The following is a 26,430-nucleotide window of genomic DNA, read 5'->3' on the forward strand; positions in this document are numbered from 1 at the left end:
ATTCGTAACAGACATGTAAAAACAGAACGCGCTTAGCCACCGAAGCCGTAGAGGGTGCGGCCTTGTCGCTTGAGGGCATAGACAACGTCGAGCGAGGTGACGGTCTTTCGCTTGGCGTGCTCGGTGTAGGTGACGGCGTCACGGATGACACCCTCGAGGAATGTCTTCAGGACGCCACGGGTCTCCTCGTAAATCACTGTTCGGATTGTCAGTGGCGTGCATGTGAAGTGAATTACGGTTGGTACATACTGGCAGAGATACGCTTGACACCACCTCGACGAGCGAGACGTCGGATAGCGGGCTTGGTGATACCCTGGATGTTGTCACGAAGAATCTTGCGGTGGCGCTTGGCACCGCCCTTGCCGAGACCCTTGCCGCCCTTGCCGCCTGTTGTGTGCTGTTAGCATCGTGTATTCTTGGAGGTGTGTGCTGACCTCAAGACGCAGCGCGTCTTGGGAGGTTGACCGAAGAGTCGATGCAGGTGGATGGTTGGGGTGCGGTGTGACTTACGTCCAGTCATTGTGATGGATGTGTGATGAAGATGTGTTGGGAGAGTGGAGGAACACGCAAGGTGTATGCGTTGATAGTGGAAGAGTGGTGATGGATGAAGTGTCGAAGTATGAGATGCGGTAAGTGAAGGTGGGAGTTGGCGAGCTTAAGTACGAGTGGGCCAGATTCCAGATCAGTTGCTGGACCCACTTTCTGACCCGGATCCCTGTCCGACGCGATCTGGCAACCAAGCGCGAAAAAAAAAAAGGACGCGCCGTGCAACGAATTAAAAAAATCAGCGTGTGTCGATTTTTTGAACGCGGGGCTGTCTGGAGTGTCTGTTTTCGGATGGTCAGGAATTATGCTACCCACCTGCCAAGTCCAACATCGAGATTCCTGACATTTAGGGTAGATGTGTTGAAAACACCATGTTTATCGAGAAGCTGCCTGTGATGAGAGATGTGCTATGGTTTATGGCTCCTCATGGATGTTTTCGTAGTTACGACGTCTAGTAGTATTTCGGGGATGTGTTCCTTGTTATTGTTCACGCTGTGTTGTTGTGCTGCTATTTCAGTCATCTTCTTGGTCTCTGTCATGAACAATCCACTTGATGAAGTGTGCACATTATTGCAAGAGACAAGAGAGTTTGTTCGACAACGAACACCTGTGTCAACCAAAATGGCAACTAGACAAACAAAAGTCATTATGCATCATTTATTGAACATGCCATAGGAATCTGGAATCATTATATTCGTGTTCATTAAGACGGATGACCAGAAGACAACCTTGGCTGCGGTTTACTACGTTCAACATTGTTACTACTACAGCAATCAACCTAAACACATTGACAAGACGCGACAAGAAGCTCAGAGTCACACGGGCAAGTGGCAATAAAACAATGAGTCAAGCCTTGCAAAGGCAGGTGAATGCCACACTCACTCAACGGGTGTACTTGCACGCACAGAGAGGTACGGCCTGCAAGCTACCCGTTCCCCAGACTCAAAGTCAAACCACCAGATCCTCCGATCCCCTTTGCCTCTCGCGCCAGAAATGCCGTGCCTGGCTGCCTACCTGACCTTACCCAGCCATTTTTCTCATTGGCTGTTCGTGAGCCCAGAACAAAAGGCGACGACGTGATGTGGAGCCTCCCAACCATCTTCGCGGGGAGTGATTTTCTGACCAATCGAAAATCGGCACGCGTGCAGCTTTTTTTTTTTTAATCAGTCGCGCGCATTTTCCAGAGTGGCAGGCACGAATGGCTGGGGACCCATTTTCCCATTTTCGGTGGGTGATTGCAAAAAAACAACCCAATCAGTAGCGCACGGTCCAACACTGCCTCAGATCAGCCGCGCACGAAAGGTGCACGCTACAGGTATTAAAGCAATCCCCCCGCCTGCCTTCTCTTCCGACTTTTCCTCCTGCATCACACACCCACTTCAGCCTTCACCCCCACCACAACAACCATCAACAACATCATCACTTCTTCTTCCATCATCAACTTCATCACCTCAGCCTTCAACAATGGCTCGCACTAAGCAGACCGCCCGAAAGTCCACTGGTGGCAAGGCCCCCCGCAAGCAGCTTGCTTCCAAGGCTGGTGAGTCATTTCTCCTTCATCACCATCTCGACGCGACACGCGTCTTGACCATCACGAACACGTACTAACCATCTCCAGCCCGCAAGTCCGCCCCCTCTACCGGTGGTGTCAAGAAGCCTCACCGCTACAAGCCCGGTACCGTCGCTCTCCGTGAGATCCGACGCTACCAGAAGTCGACTGAGCTTCTCATCCGAAAGCTCCCCTTCCAGCGTCTGGTAAGTTCACTTTGCTTCTTCACTCAAGCGACCGCGACTGACACGCGACGAACAGGTCCGTGAGATTGCCCAGGACTTCAAGTCCGATCTCCGATTCCAGTCCTCCGCCATCGGTGCTCTCCAGGAGTCTGTCGAGTCCTACCTCGTCTCCCTCTTCGAGGACACCAACCTGTGCGCCATCCACGCCAAGCGTGTCACCATCCAGTCCAAGGACATCCAGCTCGCCCGCCGCCTCCGTGGTGAGCGCAACTAAGCTGGAGATGCTAGGGTAACTGGGAGGATCACGACTTTGCTTTGACACGAGGGAATATCATGGTTTAGGGGATAATCAAAGGCGTTCGCGAGGAACAAATGCTTTTTCTACAGTTGGGATGTACACTACACAGTCAGCACCATTGGTAGCGACTGCATGCAATTGACCACAGGTCTATGATCAACATCAGTCTCCATCGTGATATGCCTGTAATTACATGACGGGTCGCAGTCCCAACACCTAGATAGTTGCAAACCACAAAGCGTCCTCATCATGAGCATCATCACTTTACGCGACTGTACACAGCGTGTATTACTTCACGCGTCATCCCGAGATGAACGGGCCCTGAAACCCGCGTGCAGACTGTCACCTTAGTGCTGGCTGATTTCTTCAGGTCATGTGCCCGCACATGTCAGCTGACAGGCTTGGTCAAGACTATTATCAACACCACCTCGATGGAGTGCTGCGCCGCTTGTTTGAGAGTTGCCTTGAAGGTCATGGATGAGTCAAACAAAGGGACGATGCCTAGAATGTAGAATGCGGGTCACTGGGTGATGGTGCAGACATGATACGGGTATGGTGCACCTTGGTCTTGAAAGGCAGGTTATCAAGTCAAATTAGACGATCAGAACAATGCAATGAATACTATTTACTTCTTCGACTACTAAATAAATCGACAGACTGTATCTACACTTTTACAACCCTAATTACGCCAGAGAATCAACATGGTATGTAGGAAGCTGCGCCAAAACATCGAACCCTCCTGTGCCAACCTTTCCAAGCTTGCCCATCACCGACCGACCGCTGGGCGTGGCGAGGTCATCCCAATCGCCGTCGAGCACGGCATCCTTGAGAAACGACAGTGTCGTCTCGAAACTCATCTTAGTGAAGGGGCTGACGTTGCCCTTCAGACCCATTCGGTTGAACGGCGTGAATCCACCGTTCCTGGTCATGTGGTCGCCAATCAAGTTCAGGTGGCGGTTGTCGACCTTGATGCCGTGGGATCCGAAGACACCGGCCAGCTCCTGGACGATATTGCTGCGAGCCGCCTCAACACCGTACACGGCCAGCACGGCCGCAATGTCGTTGGTCTGGATTCGATGGGGGTCGATGAAATCGCTGTACCTTTGCATCGCTTGTAGGTTCACTCCCGCCGTGTGAATGACGCGGACGCCCTTCTCTTCCACAAAGGTGCAGGCTCCCACGCCGGAGATCTCCTGAACCACCGTCTTCTTGACAGCCTCCTGCACAAGATTGAGCATGAGGACCTTGGGGATAGTCGAGTCAAACTCGAGGGTGAAGCTGCAGGCGGTTCCACTCTTTGCGTCGAATGTAAAGTCCGTCACTTCGGCGTACGAATCCAGCACGCGCTCGGTTCGTGCCTTTGCTGACCAGTCGATGCCATCTTCATCCTCATCATCATCGACAGGGGCCATGCGCGGGCTACCTCCGATGCCTTCGTCCTCATCTATATCATCAGCAGCGTCACGTGCCATCTCCTGCTGAACAGCATCGTCGTCATCGTCGTTGGGGCCGTAGGATACCGCCTCGGTCCGGTTTGCCCGCTGCTTGGCATTTGTGGCATCGTCATCGCCTTCGTCATCGTCGTCGTCCTCATCCCGGATGGCTTCGGCATTAGGTGCCACCGTTTCTACCACGCCGGCCTTGACACCGATCTCAGGCGTGGCCATGGTAGACTGACTCTGTCGCTTCTTAATGTCCTTCTTCACAAGAGAAAGAAGACGGTGGAGCAGCTTCCGCTCAACGGCGTCCATGACATCCGAGACACTGATGGCGTACGTCTTCGTGTACTCTTCCGAGGGGAAAAACTTGAGGTCAACCCGGTAGACCTTTGCCGAACCGTACATCTTGCCACGTCCAACCTTCTCCTCAACCGAGATGCTATCCAGAATGTAGCCCAAAGGCAAGACCGAGATAGACTTGGCAAAAGTCTCGGCGTCCGCTGTAGACATCTCATCAATCGGGTAAAGGGACATGGCTGGCGTAGAAATCTTGTCACTAGCAGTCATGAGAATTTCTCGCAATCGCGGAATACCCAGAGTGACGTTCTTGGCCGAGTGACCAGCCAAATGGAACGTGTTCAGTGTCATCTGTGTTGAAGGCTCACCAACAGACTGGCCTGCCACGATACCGACAGCCTCGCCAGGCTCGACAAGAGATCGTAGGTACTTCATCGCAAACAACATCTCGGCATTCTTCTTGTTGAGACTGACACGAGAAAGAGCGAGCTTCTTCTTGTCCGACTTGTCCCGCACCAGGCCGTCCTTGTTTTCCTTGAGATAGGAGGTCATGGCTTGATAGAAGTTCTCCGAGGTAGCAAAAGCAGTGGTCGCCGGGTTGAACATGCTGGAGAGTGGGTCCTGAGCCTTGGGGTCATGGGCCTTGACATGCTTGAGGGCCTTCTTCATGTACTTGGCGATGACTTCTCGGTGCTGTCCGAGTCGATCTCCGATGCTAGGGTCGTACTTAAGCTGAGCAGCCTGGGAGGTGACGTTCTCCAGAATGAAGCTGAAGTCGTTCAGATACTTTTGCTTGGTCACATCAAGACCATCCTCTCCATACAGGAACTGGATCATGGAGCCATCGGCATCTCGCACGGTAGTATCGTAGGCGACGGTCAGGCCCTCCATGCCCTTGATGACACATCTCTGCAGATATCCGGATCTGGATGTCTTGACAGCTGTATCGATCAGACCTTCTCGGCCAGCCATGTGATGGAAGTAATATTCCTGAGGGCGAATGCCAGTCAAGAAGCGCTGCACGATGTAACCGCCAGCTCGAGCATGAGTCTCGAATGGGTTGAAGCATGGCAGCGACTTGCCGCTGACCATGATAGGCACACGTCTGCCTTCCAAAACCTGCTGACCAAGGTTACAAGAAATCAGGGATGCGTTGACTCGGGATCCCTTTGCACCAGATGTTGTCATGGCCTGCATCTGGTTCTTGGGGAATGGCTTTTCCAGACCGTTGGGAACGCATGCAGTCTGAACCTTGTCCGTGATGCCACTGAGACCCTCCTTCATCAGAAGATCAAGACCCTCCTGCTTGCTGTCGTCGCGCATAACCTCCTCTAGACGCTCAAGAAGCAGGGGATCACGGGGACCAGGGTTCTGCTCCAGAGAGACATACGACGAAGCGACGTTGAGACCGACTGTGTTGGCAGGTACAAGCGCTTCTCGTCGGGCCTTTTCTCCTTCGGGGGTGAGTCGCAGATCGTCCATACCACAGGAAAAGGCTCGCACGTTGAGGTACCTGGTCAGCAATCTGCCGAGACTGCTGAGCAGCTTACCTGCAATAGCAGGGCCGTAAATCTCATGAACAGCGTGGACAACACCACCCGAACTGGGACCAATCTGCGACTTGTCCAAGATTCCAGTAATGAATTCGCCATCCTGGAATAGAACGACACCCTCTTCCGAGTCTTTGCCCCACTGACTGGCCTTGATCTGAGTCTCTGCCCTCATGCAAAGACCGCCACAGTTGGGCGGCTGCATGTTCTTGAGGATAGTGGTGATGACTTGCTTGCCAGTCCACCTGGGAACTGGTCGGATCACGGCTGGGGCGACAAGCTCAATTCTCTCGCCGACGATGTGTCCGCTTTCAGGGCGCAAGGCGTTGTACACCAGCTGTTGATAGTCGCCGCGGCTGAAAAACGTGTCTCGGTTGCAGAGGGCAACGGACACGGAAATGTGATCCTGAATGAGACCTCGGAGGGGCTTACCTGCGGTGTAGGACAGGTACTGATGGTCGGTGTCGGCAATCTGAAGGGCTTCCGCTCGGGCAACTTCGTTCTGGGGGAAATGCATGTTCATTTCGTCACCATCGAAATCGGCGTTGTAGGTGTTACAGTTGGCGTAGTGCATTCGAATCGTCTTCTCATTCGGCAGAACTCGTACTCGATGTCCCATGATGGACGGCTTGTGCAGGGTCGGCTGACGGTTCATCAAGACAACATCACCGTTGGTGAGGTGGCGATAGACCTTCTTGTTCCTGGTTCGAGCGGCGTTGCTTGTAGGAGCGAGAAGCTGGTTTGCCAGTGACACGCGGTCGTCAACGGACTTGTTCCGAAGGTTGACGATTTGACCGTTCTCATTCTCTATCGCGAAAGCGCCGGGCCACTTGTCCACACCGTTGATGACGGCCTGCTGCATGTCGCGGAAGTTATGGCTGGTCACCGGTTCGGGATATGTGAGCTTCTTGGCGAATACAGGCGGAACACCGATTTCGTTAGTTTCGATGTTGGGATCGGGCGAGATAACACTTCGAGCGGCGTAGTTGACTCGCTTGCCCATCATGTTCTTTCTGAACAGACCCTCCTTCTTCTCAAGCTTCTGCTTGATACCGTCTTCATTTCGCTTTGCCGCGGCGCCCTGGACTGGGTTCTTATCCTTGTCAATGAGGGCGTTCACCGACTCTTGCAACTCGGTCCAGGCCTGGTGAAGCTGGTTGACATCTGCTCGCTCTTCCTGGAGATGCGCATGAAGCTGGGCAATTCTTCCGCAACCTCTAAGAATGTTCTTGTACAGCGAGTTCTGTTGAGCCTCCGAGATTTGGGAGTCGCCCGTACGAGCCTCTGGACGGTATCGGTTGGGCGGTACCATGAGGATCGTCAGGAAGAACATGTCCGGAGTAACCTTGGAGGAGCTTCGTGTTGCGGGCTTGGCGTTGTACAGAAGAGCCATCAGTTCCTGTTCCTTGGTGAAAAGCTCGTTCAGGCGTGCTTGGACTTCCATCGCACTGATGTACCTCTGCGGGACGGCAGCAGCAGCGGTGTCGGCGTCGGGCATGTCGATATCTTGATCAGCACCATCCTCATCAGCCTGTGCCTTTTTGCGAGTTGGTGAGCCCACATCCGCAACACCCTCATCGGATGAATATCCGTCCGGCCTCTGCTTTGTCGTAGCTTGGTGAACTCTCGCCATGGCGTCGGCTTGCTTGAAGTTCTTCTGAGCCATCTTGGCCTTCTCCTTGTCTGACAAGGATCTCTCAAAAACCTTGACAAAGCGATCCTTGCGATAGGATGGGGAGATACCGCCACAGCTGGCGCATATTCTCCTCTTGGTGATCTCGGCAAGAAATTCCTTGATGATCTCTCGTCGCATTTCGCTTGCGCCCTCGTGTTTTCCTCGCTTCGTTTCGCCTCGCTTGACCTTGATGCCGCGAAGACACTTGTCGACATATCTGTCTCTTGCGCGAGTGACGTTGTCGATGGAATTGCTGTCACCCTCCTCCTCAGCCTCACTTTCCAGTCCTGAAAAGTCACCCAGCTCGATGGCTAGGTCATTCTCGCCGATGGCGCCAACAATGTGCGCTTCCTGAATCAAGCCATGCTGGAGGAGCTTCAGCTTGCACACATACTTGTGCAATTCTTTTTGGGGGAGTCGAAAGCCCTTGCAGTAGACGCAGGCGGCTTTGAGGAGTCGATAGGCCTGGTCCATAAACACTGGGTGATAGACAGGGACGGGGAGTTGGATGTGTCCGGCATGGCCGGGGCACGTAGACTGGTTCAAGTTACAAGTTGTGCATCTGCGATCCGCCTGTCAGCCCCCTCGAAACTTGATGCATTGGGCTGGAACTTACGGCGCATCACCCCAAGAACCGAGCGCAGGATCGTACAGACCGCCTGGTACTGGATTGAGGAGGTTGTCGAAGGTACTGTCGTTCTCGATTCGCTTCACCGAAATGGATCGGATCTCCTTTGGCGACAGGAACGTAAACTCCACACTCTCCACCCCGGAGGCGACAGGTTGTGCGATATTCATTATGACACTGCTGCCGCTCTGTCGAGCGCAAAGAATTGGCAGTTAGGCGACGTCTCCGAGTTAACTGTGAAAGTCCATTGCCCGGTGCAACGTGCGAAGTGAAGGGAAAGGTGGTGGGGGATTGAAGCTTGGAACGTGAAGACAAATTTTTGGCGGTGCGGAGTGGCAGAATTTTAGGCTGATCCATGCGCAGTGAATCGCGCCGCGACTCAGTCTCGCCTTACTCCATCTATCATTTACATCATCTACTAAACCTCACATTCCACGCAACGCCATCTTTCTTCAAATCAGCCGCTTTCTGGGCTTGCATCTTACTTCTGCTGAAGAAATCACTGATCGAACAAACGGAATTTCCTGGATCAAGCCTCGCACGGCTGGGGAGGCGTCGAAGCGTCTGTCAACCACCACCACATCCTAGCCATGGACCGTCAGAGCCAGTCCCCCGGCCTTGGGCCGCGCCACGATGCCTCGTCAAGGGTGCAAAAGACGGAGTCAGCTGCCGATAGAATGGCCGCACTCAAGGCTCGTGTCGCTGCAGCGATCGGAACAAGCAAAGCGAAAGGTGGACTGAATGTTGGCCTCCACCCAGCCTTGGAGGATCTCGGATCATGGAAGCCTGCCAATAAATCGAAAGACTCAACACCTTCATCCTCGAGTGCACGATCAGATAAAGCGCGAGGCCAAGATGGCTTCAAGGCCGGCTCTCTGAGCAAAGAAGGCGGCGAGAATCCGTATTACGACCCTGGCCTTGCGTCGCAATCAGGTGGTGGAAAGGCACGCCAGTCTCGATCGTTAGTCTTTAACCAGAAAGGCAAATATATTGCGCAAGCCAATGCTCTGCGTCGGCAGGCTGCCCTCGAGGCGATGAAGAAGAGAATCGCAGAGCAAACCCGAAAGGCCGGTATCGACGAAGACCTTGACGTGGAGCGCAATTTTGTGACGGAGGCTCCTTCGGGGGCTGAATGGTGGGATGAAGGCCTTGTTGCCGGCACGAATTACGACCTAGTGGACGATCCCTCTCAGCTCAAACTCAACACGCCTGATAGCATCATTACCGAATATATCCAGCATCCAGTCGCCCTGGAGCCGCCACAAGATCGCCATGTCCCTGCCGCGAAGCCCATGTTCTTGACATCTAGAGAACAGGCCAAGCTCCGCCGGCAGCGCCGAATGGCAGAGTTGAAGGAAATGCAAGCCAAGATCCGCCTGGGATTAGTGCCCGCACCTCCGCCCAAGGTGAAGAAGGGCAACTTGATGCGAGTTCTCGGTGATGGTAAGTTGAATCCCTATATCGCCACCCTCTGGCCACTGTTCTCATACTCACATGTTTATAGTTGCTGTCAAAGATCCAACGGCCGTCGAAGCACGAGTGAACCGCGAGATTGCGGAGCGCCACCAAAAGCATGTCGAAACCAACGAAGAGAGGAAACTCACCAAAGAACAAAAGCACGAAAAGTTGGCTACAAACCAGCAGAAGGATGCTGATAAAGGAATCCATATTTTGGTCTTCAAGATTGGAAGTCTTGCCAATGGACAGCACCGATACAAGATTGGCGTCAACGCCGAGCAACTGGCGCTCACCGGAACATGTATCATGCATCCAAAATTCAATCTGGTCGTTGTTGAGGGAGGCGAATGGAGCATCAAAAAGTACAAGAAGCTCATGCTCAACCGTATCGACTGGACTGAGAACGCGCCATCAAGAGACAAAGATGGAAAGCAGGGGACTGTACGCGACTGGCTCCTTGCTGAAAAGGATAACGGGGAGCTCAAAGATATGTCAATGAACGAATGCAAACTAGTTTTTGAGGGTGAGCAAAAGGCACGGGCTTTTAGAAAGTGGGGGAGTAAAGTGTGCGAGACAGACGCAGAGGCGAGGGAGGCTCTCTCTCGTACCAAGATGGACAACTTCTGGTCTCTCGCCAAGGGATTTGTTTAGGCAGTTGAGACTTGATGAAGCCACAAGAATCACGACATTGGGGAATGGGGCAGGCTCACTTAGAGCCTGCTGCTATTAGTTGCCTGCTTCTCGGATTTGGAGGCTCGAAACAGCGTTCGAGGTGCTGTGCCTCGATGCTCCGTACTTCCTCATTTACTGGCCAACATGTTTTCCGATGCAAGACTTGAATGGGCGATGAAAACACGGACGGATACCTCAGAATTAATATAGATGCGCGACCCGGGCAGCCACTGGTCAATAGGGAGCTCGTGGAGGAGCGTTAGAACCACTCAGTTGGCTGACTACTGATTGAATCTCAATGGCTAGACCTCATACTTTGCTTCACCCTTGACAATTTAGGCTTGGGAGCCGATATCAATTGCCGCCTACGATCTCGGATCACGGAGTCGGTTGAGAGAGATTCCGCTGTGGGGTTTGTTTCGGCCTCGGAACCGGAATGAGGGGCGCTTGCGCCTTGTGAGTCAACTGTTTAGTCAATGATCTTCGAAGCAAGTCAAGTATAGAAACCAAGAGCATCGCAGTTGAGGCGACTTTTCTTTCCCATTCACATGTCGCCCGTCTACGGATAAGCCACGAGACAACCGGCAAACTGACAGGGGCGCAATCACAACAGACCAAGATGGAATACACAAAGCGGGTAACCTTCCTATTTCGGTGACTGGATCTGAATGCTGACGGACTGTTGCCAGACTCGGCGAGAGTGGTCTCAAGATCTCCAAGATCATCATGGGTTGCATGGTCTTTGGTAGTTCCAAGTGGGAGGGATCACCGTGGACCCTTGACGAGGAAAAAGGTCTCGAGCTGCTTAAAAAGGCATATGACCTGGGGATCAACACTTGGGATACAGCTGATTTCTACTCCAACGGCGCGTCCGAGGAGATTATTGGCAAGGCCCTCAAAAAGTTCAATATCCCTCGGAGCAAGGTGGTTATCCTCAGCAAGGTCTACTTCCCCATCGCGGAAGGCGAGGGAACAAGAGTTCCAGTTGTAAACGATGGACCGACAGTGAACCAGATGGGCCTTTCCAGGAAGCACATCTTTGATGCTGTTGACGGAAGCTTGAGACGTCTTGGATTAGACTATATTGGTGAGTGAAGCCGGATGTGCCCCTCTCCGGCCGTCGAAGAACCATCCATTTGACGGCTGTCAACCATCCCGCCAAGAGTTGTTAGCACCCTACCGATGTGGTGGGCAATTGAATCCTGGCAAGCGGCCAGGATCCAACATTGACGGTCCGAGTGGAACCGTAAAAGGCTGCCACTCTCACCACGGCCCATGGCATTCCTAAAGCAGAATTCTCTGCAGGTGATAGCAACAGGGGGGATAGAAGAATCCCAGAGGTGATTGTGCCAGTGCACCTTTCCCCCCTCATCCCGCTCCACTTGTCAGAGTCTCGACTTTCCCACCTGAACTGTCAAAAGCCGCCTCTGTGTTGGAACCTCGTGTCCTCTGGGCTCGGGAATTGCGATTTTGGGTCTGGTTGCACCTCGGCTTCTGCGAGGAATCATTGCGCACATGACGATTACCCTATTCACAGCCCAAACGAGACCCTATCCTGACGACATTAGCTAATGTTACCCATTAGACGTCCTCCAGATCCATCGTCTGGACCGAGAAACGCCCCCAGAGGAGATTATGCGAGCTCTGCACGACGTGGTCATGTCGGGCAAGGTGCGGTACATTGGAGCCAGTTCCATGTATGCATGGGAATTCGCCCGACTGCAGCATATCGCCGAGCTCAAGGGATGGACCAAGTTCATTTCGATGCAGAACTTTTACAATCTGGTCTACCGAGAGGAAGAGAGGGAGATGATCCCCTTCTGCAAGGCCACAGGTGTGGGCGTCATCCCCTGGTCTCCCATGGCTCGTGGCCTCCTCACTCGGCCCTGGGGTACAGGCGAGAGCAGCCGTGCCTTGAACGACAAGCATGCCGCGACGTGGAACGCAACGGCCAGTGGGGAGGTCGTGGGACGTGTTGAGCAGTTGGCGAAGAAAAAGGGCATCAGCATGGCCGTGCTCTCGACAGCGTGGGTGCTGCACAAGGGATGCTGGCCGATCCTGGGCATGAACAAGCCCGCGCGGATCGAAGAGGCGGTTGAGGCGCTCCGTGTCCGGTTCACAGATGAAGAAGTCAAGTATCTCGAAGAAGAGTACAAGCCGCGAGCCGTCCAGGGGCATTAAGCTCAACCACCCTGCCCTGGTTCGTGGCCAATGGGGGCGGGCGCGTAGCTAGCGAAGCAACCTGGAAGACGGGCATCGGGTCAATCCATGAATGAAAGAAATGTATTTACCCTGTTTCGTGAGCCTCTTGTCGGAACTCTGGCGCCCCGGCGGCAAAAACTGGTGCGCCTAATAAGCTGTCATCAAGGGGACCCTTGAACGCTCGGACGGGCCTTTCTTGCTTGGCCTTTGCCTACTCGGGCAAACTGGTCGCGACTTTACCTCGTAGGTCGTAGACCAGTGGAGGCCATGGAAGCGGGAGAGTGAGAAAGAAGAAGGACGAGCCAAGTTGTGTGTTAGTAAAGGGCGATTTTCCCGTGGATATCCTGGACGCAAGCCGCCTGGATGGCCAGGTAGTTGACTAGAACGCGCGGCCGTGCCCCAGATGCGCCTCTGAGTCTGTTTAAGCGCGTTTCTCATCTCTCGTGGCATGATCAAGACAATGTGTCGTCAATGACAAGTTTGTTACTCAGCCCCTGCGTGTTGGACGCCGCCGATGACAGATTGCAGACGTCGATGCTAAGACGGCAACCGACACATGCAAGGCATCCAATGCAATGCGAAACGAAGGAAGGATTGAAAGGACCGGGCCGATGCTATAAGGCTATTCACGTGTAAGCATCGGGAGGCTTGAAGCTGTCCCGTTGCCTAAGTTAAGCCCTCCGGGTTGCATCCAGGAGCGCCTATGATGGATCTTTGCAATTGTCCAGGACGACATTGAGGCTGGGCACGGGTGAAGTATTTGATTTGACGTCTGGCAGAAGCACGCGCACTGTGGGCAGACGCGTCTCCCCGCTCACCCAGCGTGCCCAGCTCGTCAACCCTCGGTCCCGGTTTGTTGGAGGGCATCCCAAGTCCGTACTTGCGCGACCTTGTCGACACTGTCTCTGTGTTACATCTCCCCCTCCTAAAGTTCCTGGCCCGCTTCGCCCGCTTCCACTCTTAATTACTCCGTTGGTAGGGATGGGATTGCTTGCTGGACCTCCACACATCTCCAGACCGGAGTAGCGGCCCTGTCGAACTAAACCGCAAGCTGGTCTCACCGGTAGGACCAGGGCCCCCTTCTCCCCTTTTCCTCTGCCTTCTTCTTGGCCTCGAACATGTCCGTCGTACAATATCGTATCGGCTCTTCGGATCTAGCCCGGCCGTGGTCTTGGCTTTTTCCACGCCCTGGCTTGCACTGGCCCGGACTCGCACGAGTCGCACGAGCTGCACCACATGATCCGTTGTTCTCCCTGCTCTTAAAGCCCCTGGCCATTTTGCCCGCGATGACAGCTCGCCCGCGATCCGTGTGTTGATCGATGCATGCCTGTTGGACCAAAAACCCCGCCAGCGCAAGGTCCAAGTGGTTCCTGGCAGACATGGCATGGCGCGAGAGTCTTGTTCACTGCGTGGTGCTGCGCAAGGAAGGACGCTCTTGAGGAGGACAAGGTTGGCCGGGCCATGGTAGCCGTTTTGCTGGGGGGTCCAAGACGGATCTGGATGTAATCCATGACGCCAGGGCCTTTGGAGGCAGGCCTTGACTTGAACTGGTTCTCGTCCCATCACAGCGTCGGCCGATTTGTCGGCAGGGAAATCCTTGCGATACGCGCGCTTTAGACGCAGTCACCACCTCTCACAGGTCCCGACAGTCAGGCACGCATCCTTTCTCAGCACACACTTACGGTGGTGGTAACTCTGAGAGAGCATGGGCCATGCAAATGCAAACCTAAGGGGGGGCTGTGCGTGCGCGCAAGCAATGGGAGTGCGTGCTCTCGGATGGTTTTGAGGGTGTTGGTTCTTGGGGGTGGAGAACGGTCCGGCTTCACTATGGGACGATGGCATCAGTCTCACAGGACCGACAGGAACCATGAAGATTCTTTCGACGCACAACCGCCGTCACCATCCAAGCCCAAGCCCAAGCTCCGCCCCGTCTTCCCTTGGATTCCTCATGTTTTGATACTGCCGATATACGACCCCATCCCTGCCCCCCGTCCCCTTTCCCCAGTGCAGCGCAGTGCAGTGCGTGCTTCCCTTCTAGGGAAAACCCTTGCCTCGACGGAATGCGGCCCTTTATACCTTGGCTCATTCACACCCAGGGCGGTTGGTGTACACAGAGTCTATTCTGGGCATCCAACGGCCGTAATCGTGTCAAGCCAAGGCCAGGCACACCCCAGTCCGTCCAGAATTGATGGACGAGTGACAGCAAACGGCCCTGGCAACACCGTTATCTCCCTTAACCCATCCGAGAGATCTATCAAGTCCAAGATGGCCCAGCCCCATGGTTGGCGAACGGAACCCTTGCCTAGGTCTCATTTCGCTCTCTTTTCCGGCCCCGTCACCCGCTTCTCGACACCTTCCCAGTGAGTGGCTCTAGTGCCCGCGAACGCCAAACCCTCCTCTCCCCACCACCGACTTGCCTGTTTCCTCAACCCCCATGCAGGCGGAGCCTGATCCTTCCTTCGACCATGCTCGCCTGTGCCTGTGCTGTGTTTAATTCATCGAAGGCGGCTTGCGTCGTTAAACGGGAGGCTCCGTAATCGACATTCCCTGTACAGTACTGGACAGACAGTACACAGACTACCTATCTACCTACCTTACTCGCTCGCTCGCTCGGTCTCTCTCTGGCTGATCTCTTCTTCTGTTGCCACCCTCTGTTGTGTTGGCCGTCTCTTGTTCTTGACTCCCCCGTCTTGACCGTGAATCGAAATATTTATCCAACTGCTACCCCATCATGGGGTTCCCAGCTTGGTCGATGAAACTCCCCTCTTCGCAATAGTCCACTGCCATCCGCGGCCTTGTTGCTTTCCAGGGCTCCGTTCCGTTGCTTGCTTGCAAAAGGTGTATGGCTCTCAAGACCCTGGCCAGCCCACGGCTTCTAACACAGCCCCGCGTCATCCAACAACATCAACATGTACCTTACACCTCCCTCGACATCAAACTCCCCAGCATCGCATCATCGCCAGTTCCTTGAGCTTGGTTCCTCGAGTTCTGACACTTCACGACTCTCAGAGGGACCGGCGCCTGGCTATCACTCCCCACTCCAACCAGTCGTTTCAACAAACGAGTTGGAATCATCTCCCGATTCAGCTTCACCTTGCTTCAACCCTCGTTGGCTCTCAGGCCCAAACACTCAGCTTCTATCACCGCCTCCCATGGATCACAGTAGTACCGCTTGGGTCACCCCGGACGGCCTTGTGGCGGCAACCTCGTCGACGCCTTCTAGTTCGGTGGAATCTGATGCCCTGGGTTCCGAGTTTAACACCTTTGCGGCCTACGAAACCTGCCTTCCCACTCCGTATCAAACCCACGAAGCCTACATGCCGACAACACGAAATCCCTCAGTTCACCACCCTCTCCCACCCTCGAGTAGCCACTCTGACCGAGGACCAGCGATAGCTTCTAGACCTCCATTCGGATACTTGCAGGATCCATCTAACCCCAGATTCAGGATGGAAGGCTCCGTTAGCAGCTATTGCCAAGGCTTTGAATCGCCGTCCTACTCAGCCCCCGGACCAGCTAGTGCGGCCTATCATACAGACGGAACACCTTTCGCCCCGAACCTCCAGTCGGACTTGAGTGCGGGGGCTGCAACAAGCTGGCCAAAGCAGGACTACGACGTGTCTCAGTTTTACCAGAGCGCACAAGCCCAAATACCCGATCTTGGCCAGGACAGGCGCATGCTGAAAACCAACAAGGTGAAGAGACCTACACGGAAACATACCTCAAAGGAGGAAGCAAACTTTCAGTGTGAGGTCAAGGGTTGTGGAAAGTTCTTCAGTCGCAGCTACAACTACAAGTCGCATCTGGAAACCCACGACGAGAAACGGGAGTATCCGTTTCCATGCACCGTTGATGGATGTACGAAGAAGTTTGTGCGGAAAACCGATCTACAACGACACCACCAGAGTGTTCACATGAAGGAGCGTAACCACAAGTGCGACTACTGCGGGCGTCTTTTTGCTCGCAAGGATACACTTAGGCGGTAAGTTTAGCCTCGTTTTGCGACAATCTCTTGTATGGGTACTGACGGACTGGCCAGGCATATGGAAGACGGTTGCTCAAAACGATTCGACATCGGTACCCTAAACCTCCAAAACCCAGGTTTCACAGGACTGGGTCTAGTAAACCAACCAGGACCATCTGATTCGAGTAATCGGCGTGTCGTGTAGGCAGAGAGACTAGCCAGTGTCCCGCCTCACACTCGGAGAGTCACCATCAGGAGTTCTTGACGGTCTTTTGGTCGTGGCCGTTATCGAGTTTGGCTGGACACTTCGACCAACCTTTTCAGCCCCTATAGGGTTTCTCATCTTGATTATTGTGGCGATCTTTTCGAGCCGTGGCCATCTGTATCTGGAATATTTGCGACCGCATTGTGTGTTCCATTGCCTTGGGCGGCAGGATATCCAATCACCGCGACGGACGTGATACTTTCTCTCGGCATCTGTTGAATGCTTAACGTTATATGGAGAGAAACCGCCAGCATTTTCCAGAGAGACTTCAAGGTACCCAGACTAACCCGTCGAGTTCTGGCTTGTTTTGTTGGGCGTCTAGGTTCGCTGACTGAGGATGATATAGGAATGCATCCAGACGATTGGAAGGTTGGAATAGTCGGGAGTTTATATGCCGATTCCAGCTGGAGTACGTCTGGGGTACTGAGTGAAGTGATACCAGTTCCAGTAGCCTCCTGTTGGTAGGATACGAAAGCTCCTTCAAGGACATCGGGGTTGGCTTTAGGGGCGGCAACCGTGACACACCATTCAGATGCCCACACTGCTCTGCGTCTGAGCAATGGATAGCATACTTTGTAATTCACAAAGTGCAGCCCTTGCTGACGCCGACGATACTACAACATACCGATTGCCTACCTGCTGAGAGGGCCTCACCGGTTGGATCGTGCGACGAGATACGATACATCTAGAAGCAAGATAATGACAAGGTTCTACGCTTAAATATGGGGACGAGCATTCAAGATGCGGATCTGTGCAGCTTCCCGCTGTTTGGCGAATCGCGACATCCTGGTTTCCCGGTTTCAGCTCAGCCGTCAAGATATGCGCCCTCCCTCGAAGTAACCACGCGCGAATCGTGGGGCTATTATTTCAGACACGGGTTGAATCGGCATCTGGGATGCTTCCTTACCATATGTCTTACAAAGGGACATTGAGGGGAGGGCTGGGGAGGGAATGAAACGTCAATGCAGATATGTGAGTGTCCAACAACGGACTACAAGATTCATGCCTCGGGAAAAGATCTGCGAATCACAAGGGAAGCGAGAATTGTCCACCTGGAATCACAGGCCCGGGAAATTAGATGGTAATGAAAATGTGCCCATTGTTGTGAAGCTACAACCATGGTCATGTCACCTCTCAGCTGCACGGCCGGGCCATTTCTTGGTAGAGTTTTTCCGGCTGTTCTTGAATGAAATAAGACTTCAGAATTACGGCGACCTCGAGTTGTTGTTGGGCATCATTGTCTTGGAGCGTGAAGTGTCCCGTCTCAACCAAGTATCTTGAGTCCCTATTTGCGGGCAGTCTCTGAAGCTAAGCTAGTGACATCCATGCCTGACCTACGTGGCAGCAGGGCATCATGCATGTGATGTTACTAGGCAGCGCGTTAGTTAGGAGGAGCTTTGATAGGATCCATTGATGAAGGTATCGGGGATGTTCTTGGAGGCTCGTTTCAGGTAGAGGCCGCTGTCAAGATAGGCGAGAAGATACATGCCGTCTTAGCTAAAGTACCTGGCAGGGACCCACAATATTAAGGCAGATGGACTGTCCAGCACATCCCCACGTCATCGAGCCCAGGCTTGACCGGAGGTCGGTGAACCACCAAACCTCAGGCTTCCGTCTACCGCCATCCACTTTCCGTGCCCTTCTTCCGTGCATTCTTTTCCCTTCCCTCCCCTTGCTCACCATCTGACTGCGTGGACGGCAAGCCACGAGTCTTTGTGTTGCCTTCCCTCTATGGCCCAGTCGAATTCTATGCCGCATACGCCAGCCCCGAGAGGCCCAACCTGACCCTGACGCTGCGATCGAGACGTCGTGCAGCTCCTGGCTTACCCGTCTGAGCTTTACTCCCAGCGACCGCCATTATGGCATGCGACAACCATACATACGGCGCCAAGTGTCGACTGGCTCCCGTTGCCCGCGTCCGACGAGAAGACGATGTGCCACTCGTCGAGGCACAATTCTTTTACTCGTCCCTTATTCCTATCGACGACCCCCTCTCGACATCCTCGACCATTAGTACCGATGCGAAGACGAGCAAGGGTCAGGTGCGACCCTTTTCGAGGGGTGACAACAATGCCCTCGAGAAAGCTTGGTTGAGTCTCATGTCTGAGAACGACCGGCGAGCTCACCAGGATGCGTGGAAGGACCAGGGTCGGCCGTCTCAATTCGATGCGAATAAACTGGCCTCGCTTGTTCAAGCCTTGACTACAAAACACTGGGAAAGACATCGTGGAGGATACCAACCCCAGGATATCACTGTGCCAGCTGGCAATGTCATACCCAACACCCCGGTGCCTGCCTGTTGTTCCGAGCTGGTGCTTGATGTGTCGGAAGAGCTTGAAGCAACCTTTTGCTCTTTGGCTAGAAGGAATAACCCTGCCTTGAGTGTTGATGAAGTGACCCAGCAGATTGTTCTTGGACTTGGTCGCCTGAAAGAACAGGCAAGCAGTGCGATCGAGCCTCGGCCATCCTCAGCGGATATACCCTCCAGTCGTCCAGGATCTTCTTCTACAACCAATGCGAGCCATCCTATTGCTAGGATCTCGAAGACTCCGACAGAGTCTCGTAGCACGAAACGTCGATCTACCGTTGGCGAAACCAATCTCAGAGCCAGATCCCTCTCATTGTCACAAGCCAAGAACCGGACCCCTCGTTCCCAGACGCCCGTCGGCAGTCCAACTGTTGCTCGACCGCCAGGCTTGGACGATGGAATATCAGGGAAGCCCTTTGTACGAGTAGGCAGCCCAGAAACACAATCCGAGCCTGGTTCTGTCCCATTTGCTCAAGCCGCTGGTGTATTGCGGGACGTTGGCCAGCCCCGAGATCAGACTGAGACGGCAAATGAAGTGGATGATGCTTCTCAAGCAGCAAAAGCTGTCGACAAGCCAGCGGCGGAAGAGTATCGACTCAGCGTTGCTGAAGTTGCGGTCGGGGTATCTAGACTACACATGGTTTCGTTACCATCTCTCCAGATGAAGCCGATTTACTGGTCTCCCGTCAATGACGTCGCTGTTGTAGCTCGGGCGACATGGTTTTATAGGTATGAGATTTATAGCATTCGAGAAGATTTTCGCTGACCTGACATAGGGACACCATGCTTCCGATCCCACCGATTGTGGCAAACCAATTGGAGGCCGGCTATCATGAACTTCGACCATGGACGGAAACTTGGAGCGATGAACTACGATGTGCCATCGATGTTGGCCCGTTGGGCGAGGAAAAGGTGTCCCACAGGCTCTGGCCCAAAGAGTCCGAAATAGGCTCTGCTGATGAAGTTGGTTTCCCTGAGCCAGCTATCCCAACTGATCCGTTCTGCGCTGCTCGCTGTTTTCGTGGCGAAGCGGCAGCTGAAGGATCCATTGGCCCAGCTGCTGTCGATAGAAGAGCCTCAGGAGAATTTCAGCCCCCAGCGCGGCCTTTCTCCAACTATCACGTCATATACAAGAATGCCACCGAAGCATTCCTCATGAAGCCAAGCCTGAAGCCATCGGCGTATTATGGAAGACGACCCGTGTTGAAGATTATGAAGGGCGTGACTGTTGGCGTCCCTGTTGTCCGAGGCTTCAACAGAGCGGCCTGGGAGCGACTTCATCACAAGAAGCAGACCCCCAACAAACCAGGCGTATCGGCAGCCGATGAATCACACGAGAACAGTGGCCAGGACGTGTGCTCCGCTTGCAAGGCAGACAAAGAAAAAGGGCAAGTTACTGACTTGATTCTCGTCGCCCATGGCATCGGCCAGAAATTTGCGGAGAGGGTGGAGAGCTTCCACTTCACTCATGCTATCAATGGCTTCCGTCGTGCTGTTAACATTGAACTACAGAGCCCTGTCGTCAAGCAGGTACTCCGTGCGGACCAAAATGGCCTCATGATTCTTCCCCTGAACTGGAGGATGGGTCTCTCGTTCGAGGATGGAGGGCCAATGAGGGAGGAAGACAAGGCAGACTATACACCCGAGGGCTTTGGGCTCAAGGACATCGAGCCTGATACCATTCCTGCTGTTCGCAGCATGATATCGGATGTCATGTTCGATATCCCCTTCTATATGTCCCATCACAAGGGGAAGATGATTAAGGCTCTCGTGTCTGAGGCAAACCGTGTCTATCGACTCTGGTGTCGCAACAACCCAGGCTTTGCCGAGAACGGGCGCGTCCATCTCATCGGACACTCGCTGGGCAGCGCCATGGCTCTTGAGATTCTGTCAAATCAGCCGACCTCTGTACCCAGACTTGAATTATCCTGCAAGGAACCCGAGACACGTTTCTTCGAATTTGACACCAGGAACCTCTTCCTGGCAGGCAGCCCGGCTGGGTTCTTCCTGCTTCTTGAGCGTGGCACGCTCATGCCTCGGCATGGACGAATGAAGCCCGGGGCTGACTCGAGCGACGTCGTGGCCAAAGATGTTGTCGGCGAAGCTGGCACCTTTGGCTGCCTGGCTGTCGACAATATCTACAATATCCTCGCCAAGGAGGATCCCATCGCGTACTTCCTCAATGGCGCCGTTGATCCCATCTACGCGGCGAGTCTCAAGACAGCCTACGTTCCGAGCATAGCGGGCTCCCTGTGGAAGTCAGTCGGCGCAGCCATGCGAAACGTCGTGCCAGGCATGGCCCCAGCCCCAAACCCGCTCGCCCCAGAGCCAGAGCGGCCATCAACCATCCGTCTCCCCTCCCAGCTTGAGCTCGAGGTTCACGACTTTACGCGAGAAGAGATTGCCGAGAAGAAAGCCTTTCTGCTCAACGATAATGGGCAAATAGACTGGTACCTCCGCTCTGGGGGAGGCCCCCTCGAGATCCAGTACCTAAACATGCTCAGTGCGCACACAAGTTACTGGACGAACCATGACTTTATCCGCATGCTTTGTATCGAAATTGGGAGGGAGCCGGGTCGGGCTCACACTCTCCCTGCTCTGAGGGCCGTCAAGGCTGCGAAGAGACTATTGGTGAAATAAGATGGCGTATCCGTGAGGCTGGGTGAGACTGTCGACTTTCTTTTTATCTAGCAAGGCGTGGGAGGATCGGGCAATTGGCGTTCTGGCTCTCTTTTAAAACAAATCAACTTAATGGATTTAGTTAGACTTCTGAGTTTGGGCAGAGATACATCATAGAGGACACCCATAGATGGCAGCAATGGAGCGCTCGATTATTCTAATACTATGTTACAATTTTGCACAATTTTGGCCCCCCTGATTCCATCCTGATATTTTCGACCCAAGTGAAAGAGAAATCTAGAAACCATCCATCTCCATCATGTCCTGATCGAGCTCCTCGTCGTCATACTCGTATTGGTTGATATGTGCAGCCGGCTGAGGCTTTTGCGCAGCTTCCTCAAGCTCCTTGATCCTCTCCAGATCCATCTTTTCCTTGTGCTCCATCAGGTCCTTGTATCCCCAGGTGCTGATGCCTTCCTGGTCCTTAGCCCGGAAAGGCTGTGCCATGGTTCTCAAGAATCGTCTCGCACTGCTGACGGCCATGTCGGTACTCAGGTTGACGTCCGCCTCTTGAAGGCCTTGGTTGATCCACTTGGGAAGTTGAGTTCGTTTCTTCTGGAATCGGCGATCGGCGAGAACCATGATACCGTAGTCATCCTTGCCACGCAAGACTCTGCCTAGGCACTGCGCTGCGTGTCGCATGGCGTCGAAGGACAGGAAGTCATTCTCCTTGATACGGTATGTTTCTCGTAAGAATTGCAGTCTGGCCTTGAGGATTCGTGACTCGGTGTACTGGAAGGGAACTCCAATACACAACACGGTACGACCATATTGATGGTCGAAATCGATACCTTCCGAGACCTTGCCACGTGCGACGCAAAGTAGAACGGCTCCTCTGCCGTTGCAACACGCGGTCCGATACGTCTCCAAAGCGAGCGAAGTCTCCTGGGCGTCGGGTGTCTCAACTAGAATGAGTTTGTACTTCCACACCTCGTCAAGGATACCCATTCCTTGCCACATGCTGATGATGGATTCCATGTAGAGATACGAGGGGAAGAAGACAACCATGCCATCAGGCGTGATCTTGGCGAACTCGGTCAACAAGTTACCATAGTTTCTCACCACACTGGGTTCGTTTCGGACTTGGAAACTTGTCGATACGGATGCCTGATCACTACCTCTGGTGACAATCATAGGTAAGAATGACCTCCGTGCAAGGGTCATGCTGTATGACTCTTGGATGACTGTGGAAAAGTCAAGCATCTTGGGGTAGATCTCAAGCGGCGAGATGGTACCAGATGTTATAATGACCGAGTAGAATCTCTCAAACACAGGCCGAATAGCGATAGCAGCATCAAGGCAGGTGAAATGAAGAATGGGGTTCGGGACTTCGGCTGTGTCCGATTCGTAGGGCTCGAGAATGAGAAGGAAACCTTTCTCATAGGTAGACACCAAAGTCGCAAACGTTGCGACCTCTTGAAGTGGCTGGTAATCCTCGATATTGGTAAGCTCGAGGGTTCTTACCAGCGATGTAAGTCGCTCCGCACAGAATCGGAGAGGCTTCTTCTCGATGAAGGTGTGCTCTTTTAGATGAGCTAGGAATGACGGTGGTGTTTCCGAAATAACCTGGCGGACCTTCATCCGTGTCTATTACAGGGTTAACTCCTATTTTGCAGTGGAATGAGGTGGGAAACTACCTTCAAGTATTCGATGAATCTCTTGAGGAAGGCGACGAAGTGCTCAGCTCTCCTAATATTTCCTGGCACGGCTTCTTGGAGTAGATCTGCAGGAAGGGCTATGATATGATTAACATGTGTTGGCTGGAGAATTTGCAGACAAGGTGAAGCTTACCGGGGTTTGCCATGAAGGCGTCTTCTTGACGGGCTTCGTCCGCATCACGAAGCCCCTGCACGAGCTTCTGATATTCGTTCTGTAGCTGCTCCTGATCTGTGTCGCGCATCTGCGCTATCCGATTCTCCAGATTTTGGGCACCACGAGTCGCTTTGCGCAACGAATCTTCCGTAATGTCTGTGCTCAGGGACTCGATGCAGACGTTGTCGATGTTGTGAGCCTCATCGAAAACCACGATGCAGTCCTTGGAGAAGTCCTTCGACACTCTTTCGGCGATCTTCGGATCAAGGAGGTAGTGATAAGAGAAGATGACAACGTTGCAATATTGCATCTGGGACATCTTTAGCACAAGCCCACAAGTTTGCGAGTCTCAACTGGTACTGACCATGCGCCGCGCAGTGAAGTAAGGGCACTGTTTATGTTCCTCACCATACCGAATGATATCGTCAAATGACCAGACACCGTTGGGGATGAGGTTGTGAGGCTCAAGAAGGTCGAGGTTCTGTGCCCTATTAGTACAACGGAAGAGAAGGCAAAAGGTGACGCAAACGCACATCGTGGTAGACGCAGACATCTACATTTTCACCCCGGTCTTTCTTCTCTTTGACGAAGCCGGCTGTAAGGCTTCTGCAGCGAGCATCAACAACAGAGCCACTCTTCTCTCGTTTGACTGATGGGTGAAGACACAAGTTCTTTCGACTCGTCAAACCAAGGCCACGAAACTCTTCCTCGTAACCGAGCTCCTCAGCCCTGTACTTCATGAGAGATTTGAGTTCGACCAATGCCTTTTCGATCTCAGACATGGTACCTTATCGAGCCGCATGTCAGTAGAAGGAGGGCGGAGGAGGAAAGGTGACATACGAGAGCAGTAGATGAGCTTTCGCTTTTCTGGCATGTACTGCTGATACGCCACGATGAGCGACAACAGAGATACGGTTTTGCCAGTACCCGAAGGCATCTCTAGGACACAGTGACCCCCGGCATCCAGAGTTTCTGATTAGAAAGTGATGAGGTTAGTAACTGATGGCTTGGAGATGAAAAGAAAGGATGAAGTACTTTTGAGATCGCACATGTAGCTGGGGACATGGCATCATTAGTTTCATTGATTAGTTGAACGATACAGCATGAAGAACTCACGCATATTGCTCTAGATTCGCAGCAGTTAGTATCTAATGCAGTTGGGCGAACAAGCTGGGTCATACCTGGATATATCCTGGGGTAGGGGAATAGCACGGGCAAGTCGCTAAAAAGTGTGAGCAAAGAGAGGAAGCACGGGAAAATCGGAGCGACCGTACTCGATGTTGAACTTCATGATGGCTCAAGATATGATCACCGGGGCATGCCCTCGGTGAGCGATCGTATCGTGGGTGATGGTGATGGACGATTTCGGGGCTAGGCAGAAGACGTGAGGCGTGACGGAAGGCTTTGTGATGGAAGCGAGCTGTCGCGAAGTCACGTGGCGGAGAGCTGATGTCACCGAGCGTTTCTCGGTGTGGAAACCCTCGGTGTGGGACAAAGCGTGCAAGGATGAATGGTTTGAGCAACTGATAGAAAACCCGGCACGAAACACGCTAGGATTAGGGTTATCTCAGGCGCAGCACACAAAAACTGGGAAGATAAAGAACTTGGTAGAAATGATTCACTGGCAGACATATTCTTCGTTGTTTCTTGTTTCGCCTATCTTGAGACTGCAAGATTGGCTAAACAACGTCCTCCGTAGGTGTGCCAGGTTTTTAGAAACTACTCCGTATCGGATGAATGGGCAAGCGTTTTAGTCTTGTGCCCATTGGTTCGGCCATTAGCGCGGTTATTCTAGTGGAGGTTGAACTGGTCCTGGAAGACTGTCGTTGTTTATGGTTGCTAGCCCCTGATAAGACATGTACTGGTCGACAAGTGAGATCTGGACGAGATAGCGATATCAAGATCTTCTGAACCTGGTTGCAAGGGAGTGAGGGGCTGATGCAACATCACCAAGGAGACACTTGACGTTGGGGTACTGGTTTTAGATGGCCATGCCTTCTGAACATGTCTGTGGTATGGTGCTCATTGTCTCCCTTTAACTAGAAAATACGGTAGGCCTGACCAGATTGGTCGACGCCGGTCTCAAGCAACTCGCACTTGGCTCTGGCAAGGCAGGTCGATCTGGCAACGACATGCCGGTAGTTCGTGATGTTACGCTACTAAACTAAGGGGACGCTTGTGCCGGGGCCGTGGGTTCAGGTGGGGAGTCTGGAGAAGGGCGCTTGTCCAGCCAGCTGATTGTCAGGACGTTTTTGATCTTGTGATGCGGCTCCTGACGTTAGCACACCTAACCCAAGAGTATTTGCCGACTCTTTGTCATGATCTGTGCGTGCTCGGGGGACAATAGTGCAGCTGTTGCTGCGGGGTCTGCTTCGACATAGCCTCCTTCTGTCTTACATACTCGACCATGGATGAATATCCCCGTCAGAGTTCAACACTAGAGCACAGTGATTCCTACCTAATGAGCAAGTTTGAGTTGACAGGGATTTGACACAAGACTCAGACATCGCACAGAACCGCACAAAGATCAGCATTCGGCGACGACGGAGCAACTCAAGCGCTGGGAGTCATGTATCAAACTCCCAGTTGGTAAGAGACGGTTGGTGTTTATTCGTCGAGTGGGGAAGGCAGGCATGGGAGCCCCCGTAGCGCATCGAGCTAATGCACCGGCTTTGTCTTGACTTTGTCCCGTAGGAGCTGTCTCCATCTCCCTGAGGCGTCACCTCACATTACCTCGCCTCACAGCTGGCCTCACATTAATACAACATCACCTCACTTCTTCTGGTCCACGGGTGCACTGATCAGGACCCTGGTAGGCCTCTCCGACGGCTCTGCCGTGTTGTGAAACTGCAATTGCTCACGTGCTCAAGGTCCCGTCCGAGGGAGATGAGCTACACTAAAAC

General features: G+C 53.3%; 8 protein-coding genes across 8 annotated transcripts; 5 read left to right on the forward strand and 3 right to left on the reverse strand.

Annotated features, from left to right (window-relative positions):
• Positions 1-32: 32 nt before the first annotated feature.
• LRP88_06985 (histone H4) lies at positions 33-520 on the reverse strand (the record flags this gene model as incomplete). The annotated part of the gene is made up of 3 exons (XM_083243522.1): positions 33-196; positions 250-387; positions 511-520. 3 exons carry the CDS (start codon positions 518-520, stop codon positions 33-35), a joined length of 312 nt encoding a protein of 103 aa, XP_083100746.1.
• A 1,490-nt stretch (positions 521-2,010) lies between these two features.
• LRP88_06986 (histone H3) lies at positions 2,011-2,554 on the forward strand (the record flags this gene model as incomplete). Its single annotated transcript, XM_083243523.1, has 3 exons — positions 2,011-2,086; positions 2,165-2,301; positions 2,357-2,554. The coding sequence occupies 3 exons, from the start codon at positions 2,011-2,013 to the stop codon at positions 2,552-2,554; spliced, it is 411 nt and encodes a 136-aa protein (XP_083100747.1).
• A 707-nt stretch (positions 2,555-3,261) lies between these two features.
• LRP88_06987 (DNA-directed RNA polymerase I core subunit RPA190) lies at positions 3,262-8,337 on the reverse strand (the record flags this gene model as incomplete). The annotated part of the gene is made up of 2 exons (XM_083243524.1): positions 3,262-8,101; positions 8,156-8,337. The coding sequence occupies 2 exons, from the start codon at positions 8,335-8,337 to the stop codon at positions 3,262-3,264; spliced, it is 5,022 nt and encodes a 1,673-aa protein (XP_083100748.1).
• A 507-nt stretch (positions 8,338-8,844) lies between these two features.
• On the forward strand, positions 8,845-10,276 carry LRP88_06988 (U4/U6-U5 snRNP complex subunit PRP3; the record flags this gene model as incomplete). Its single annotated transcript, XM_083243525.1, has 2 exons — positions 8,845-9,610; positions 9,672-10,276. 2 exons carry the CDS (start codon positions 8,845-8,847, stop codon positions 10,274-10,276), a joined length of 1,371 nt encoding a protein of 456 aa, XP_083100749.1.
• A 457-nt stretch (positions 10,277-10,733) lies between these two features.
• On the forward strand, positions 10,734-12,478 carry LRP88_06989 (aldo/keto reductase; the record flags this gene model as incomplete). Its single annotated transcript, XM_083243526.1, has 3 exons — positions 10,734-10,753; positions 10,987-11,384; positions 11,883-12,478. 3 exons carry the CDS (start codon positions 10,734-10,736, stop codon positions 12,476-12,478), a joined length of 1,014 nt encoding a protein of 337 aa, XP_083100750.1.
• A 2,930-nt stretch (positions 12,479-15,408) lies between these two features.
• LRP88_06990 (uncharacterized protein) lies at positions 15,409-16,668 on the forward strand (the record flags this gene model as incomplete). Its single annotated transcript, XM_083243527.1, has 2 exons — positions 15,409-16,481; positions 16,539-16,668. The coding sequence occupies 2 exons, from the start codon at positions 15,409-15,411 to the stop codon at positions 16,666-16,668; spliced, it is 1,203 nt and encodes a 400-aa protein (XP_083100751.1).
• Positions 16,669-18,587: 1,919 nt separating this feature from the next.
• LRP88_06991 (DDHD domain-containing protein) lies at positions 18,588-21,676 on the forward strand (the record flags this gene model as incomplete). Its single annotated transcript, XM_083243528.1, has 2 exons — positions 18,588-19,681; positions 19,813-21,676. The coding sequence occupies 2 exons, from the start codon at positions 18,588-18,590 to the stop codon at positions 21,674-21,676; spliced, it is 2,958 nt and encodes a 985-aa protein (XP_083100752.1).
• Positions 21,677-21,952: 276 nt separating this feature from the next.
• On the reverse strand, positions 21,953-24,647 carry LRP88_06992 (TFIIH/NER complex ATP-dependent 5'-3' DNA helicase subunit RAD3; the record flags this gene model as incomplete). Its single annotated transcript, XM_083243529.1, has 7 exons — positions 21,953-23,302; positions 23,353-23,450; positions 23,507-23,837; positions 23,892-24,008; positions 24,061-24,314; positions 24,368-24,499; positions 24,644-24,647. 7 exons carry the CDS (start codon positions 24,645-24,647, stop codon positions 21,953-21,955), a joined length of 2,286 nt encoding a protein of 761 aa, XP_083100753.1.
• Positions 24,648-26,430: the final 1,783 nt, after the last annotated feature.

This window comes from Fusarium phalaenopsidis (genome assembly GCF_050370095.1).
Source record: "Fusarium phalaenopsidis strain FUZ10S chromosome Unknown contig_32298, whole genome shotgun sequence".
Lineage (NCBI taxonomy): Eukaryota > Fungi > Ascomycota > Sordariomycetes > Hypocreales > Nectriaceae > Fusarium > Fusarium phalaenopsidis.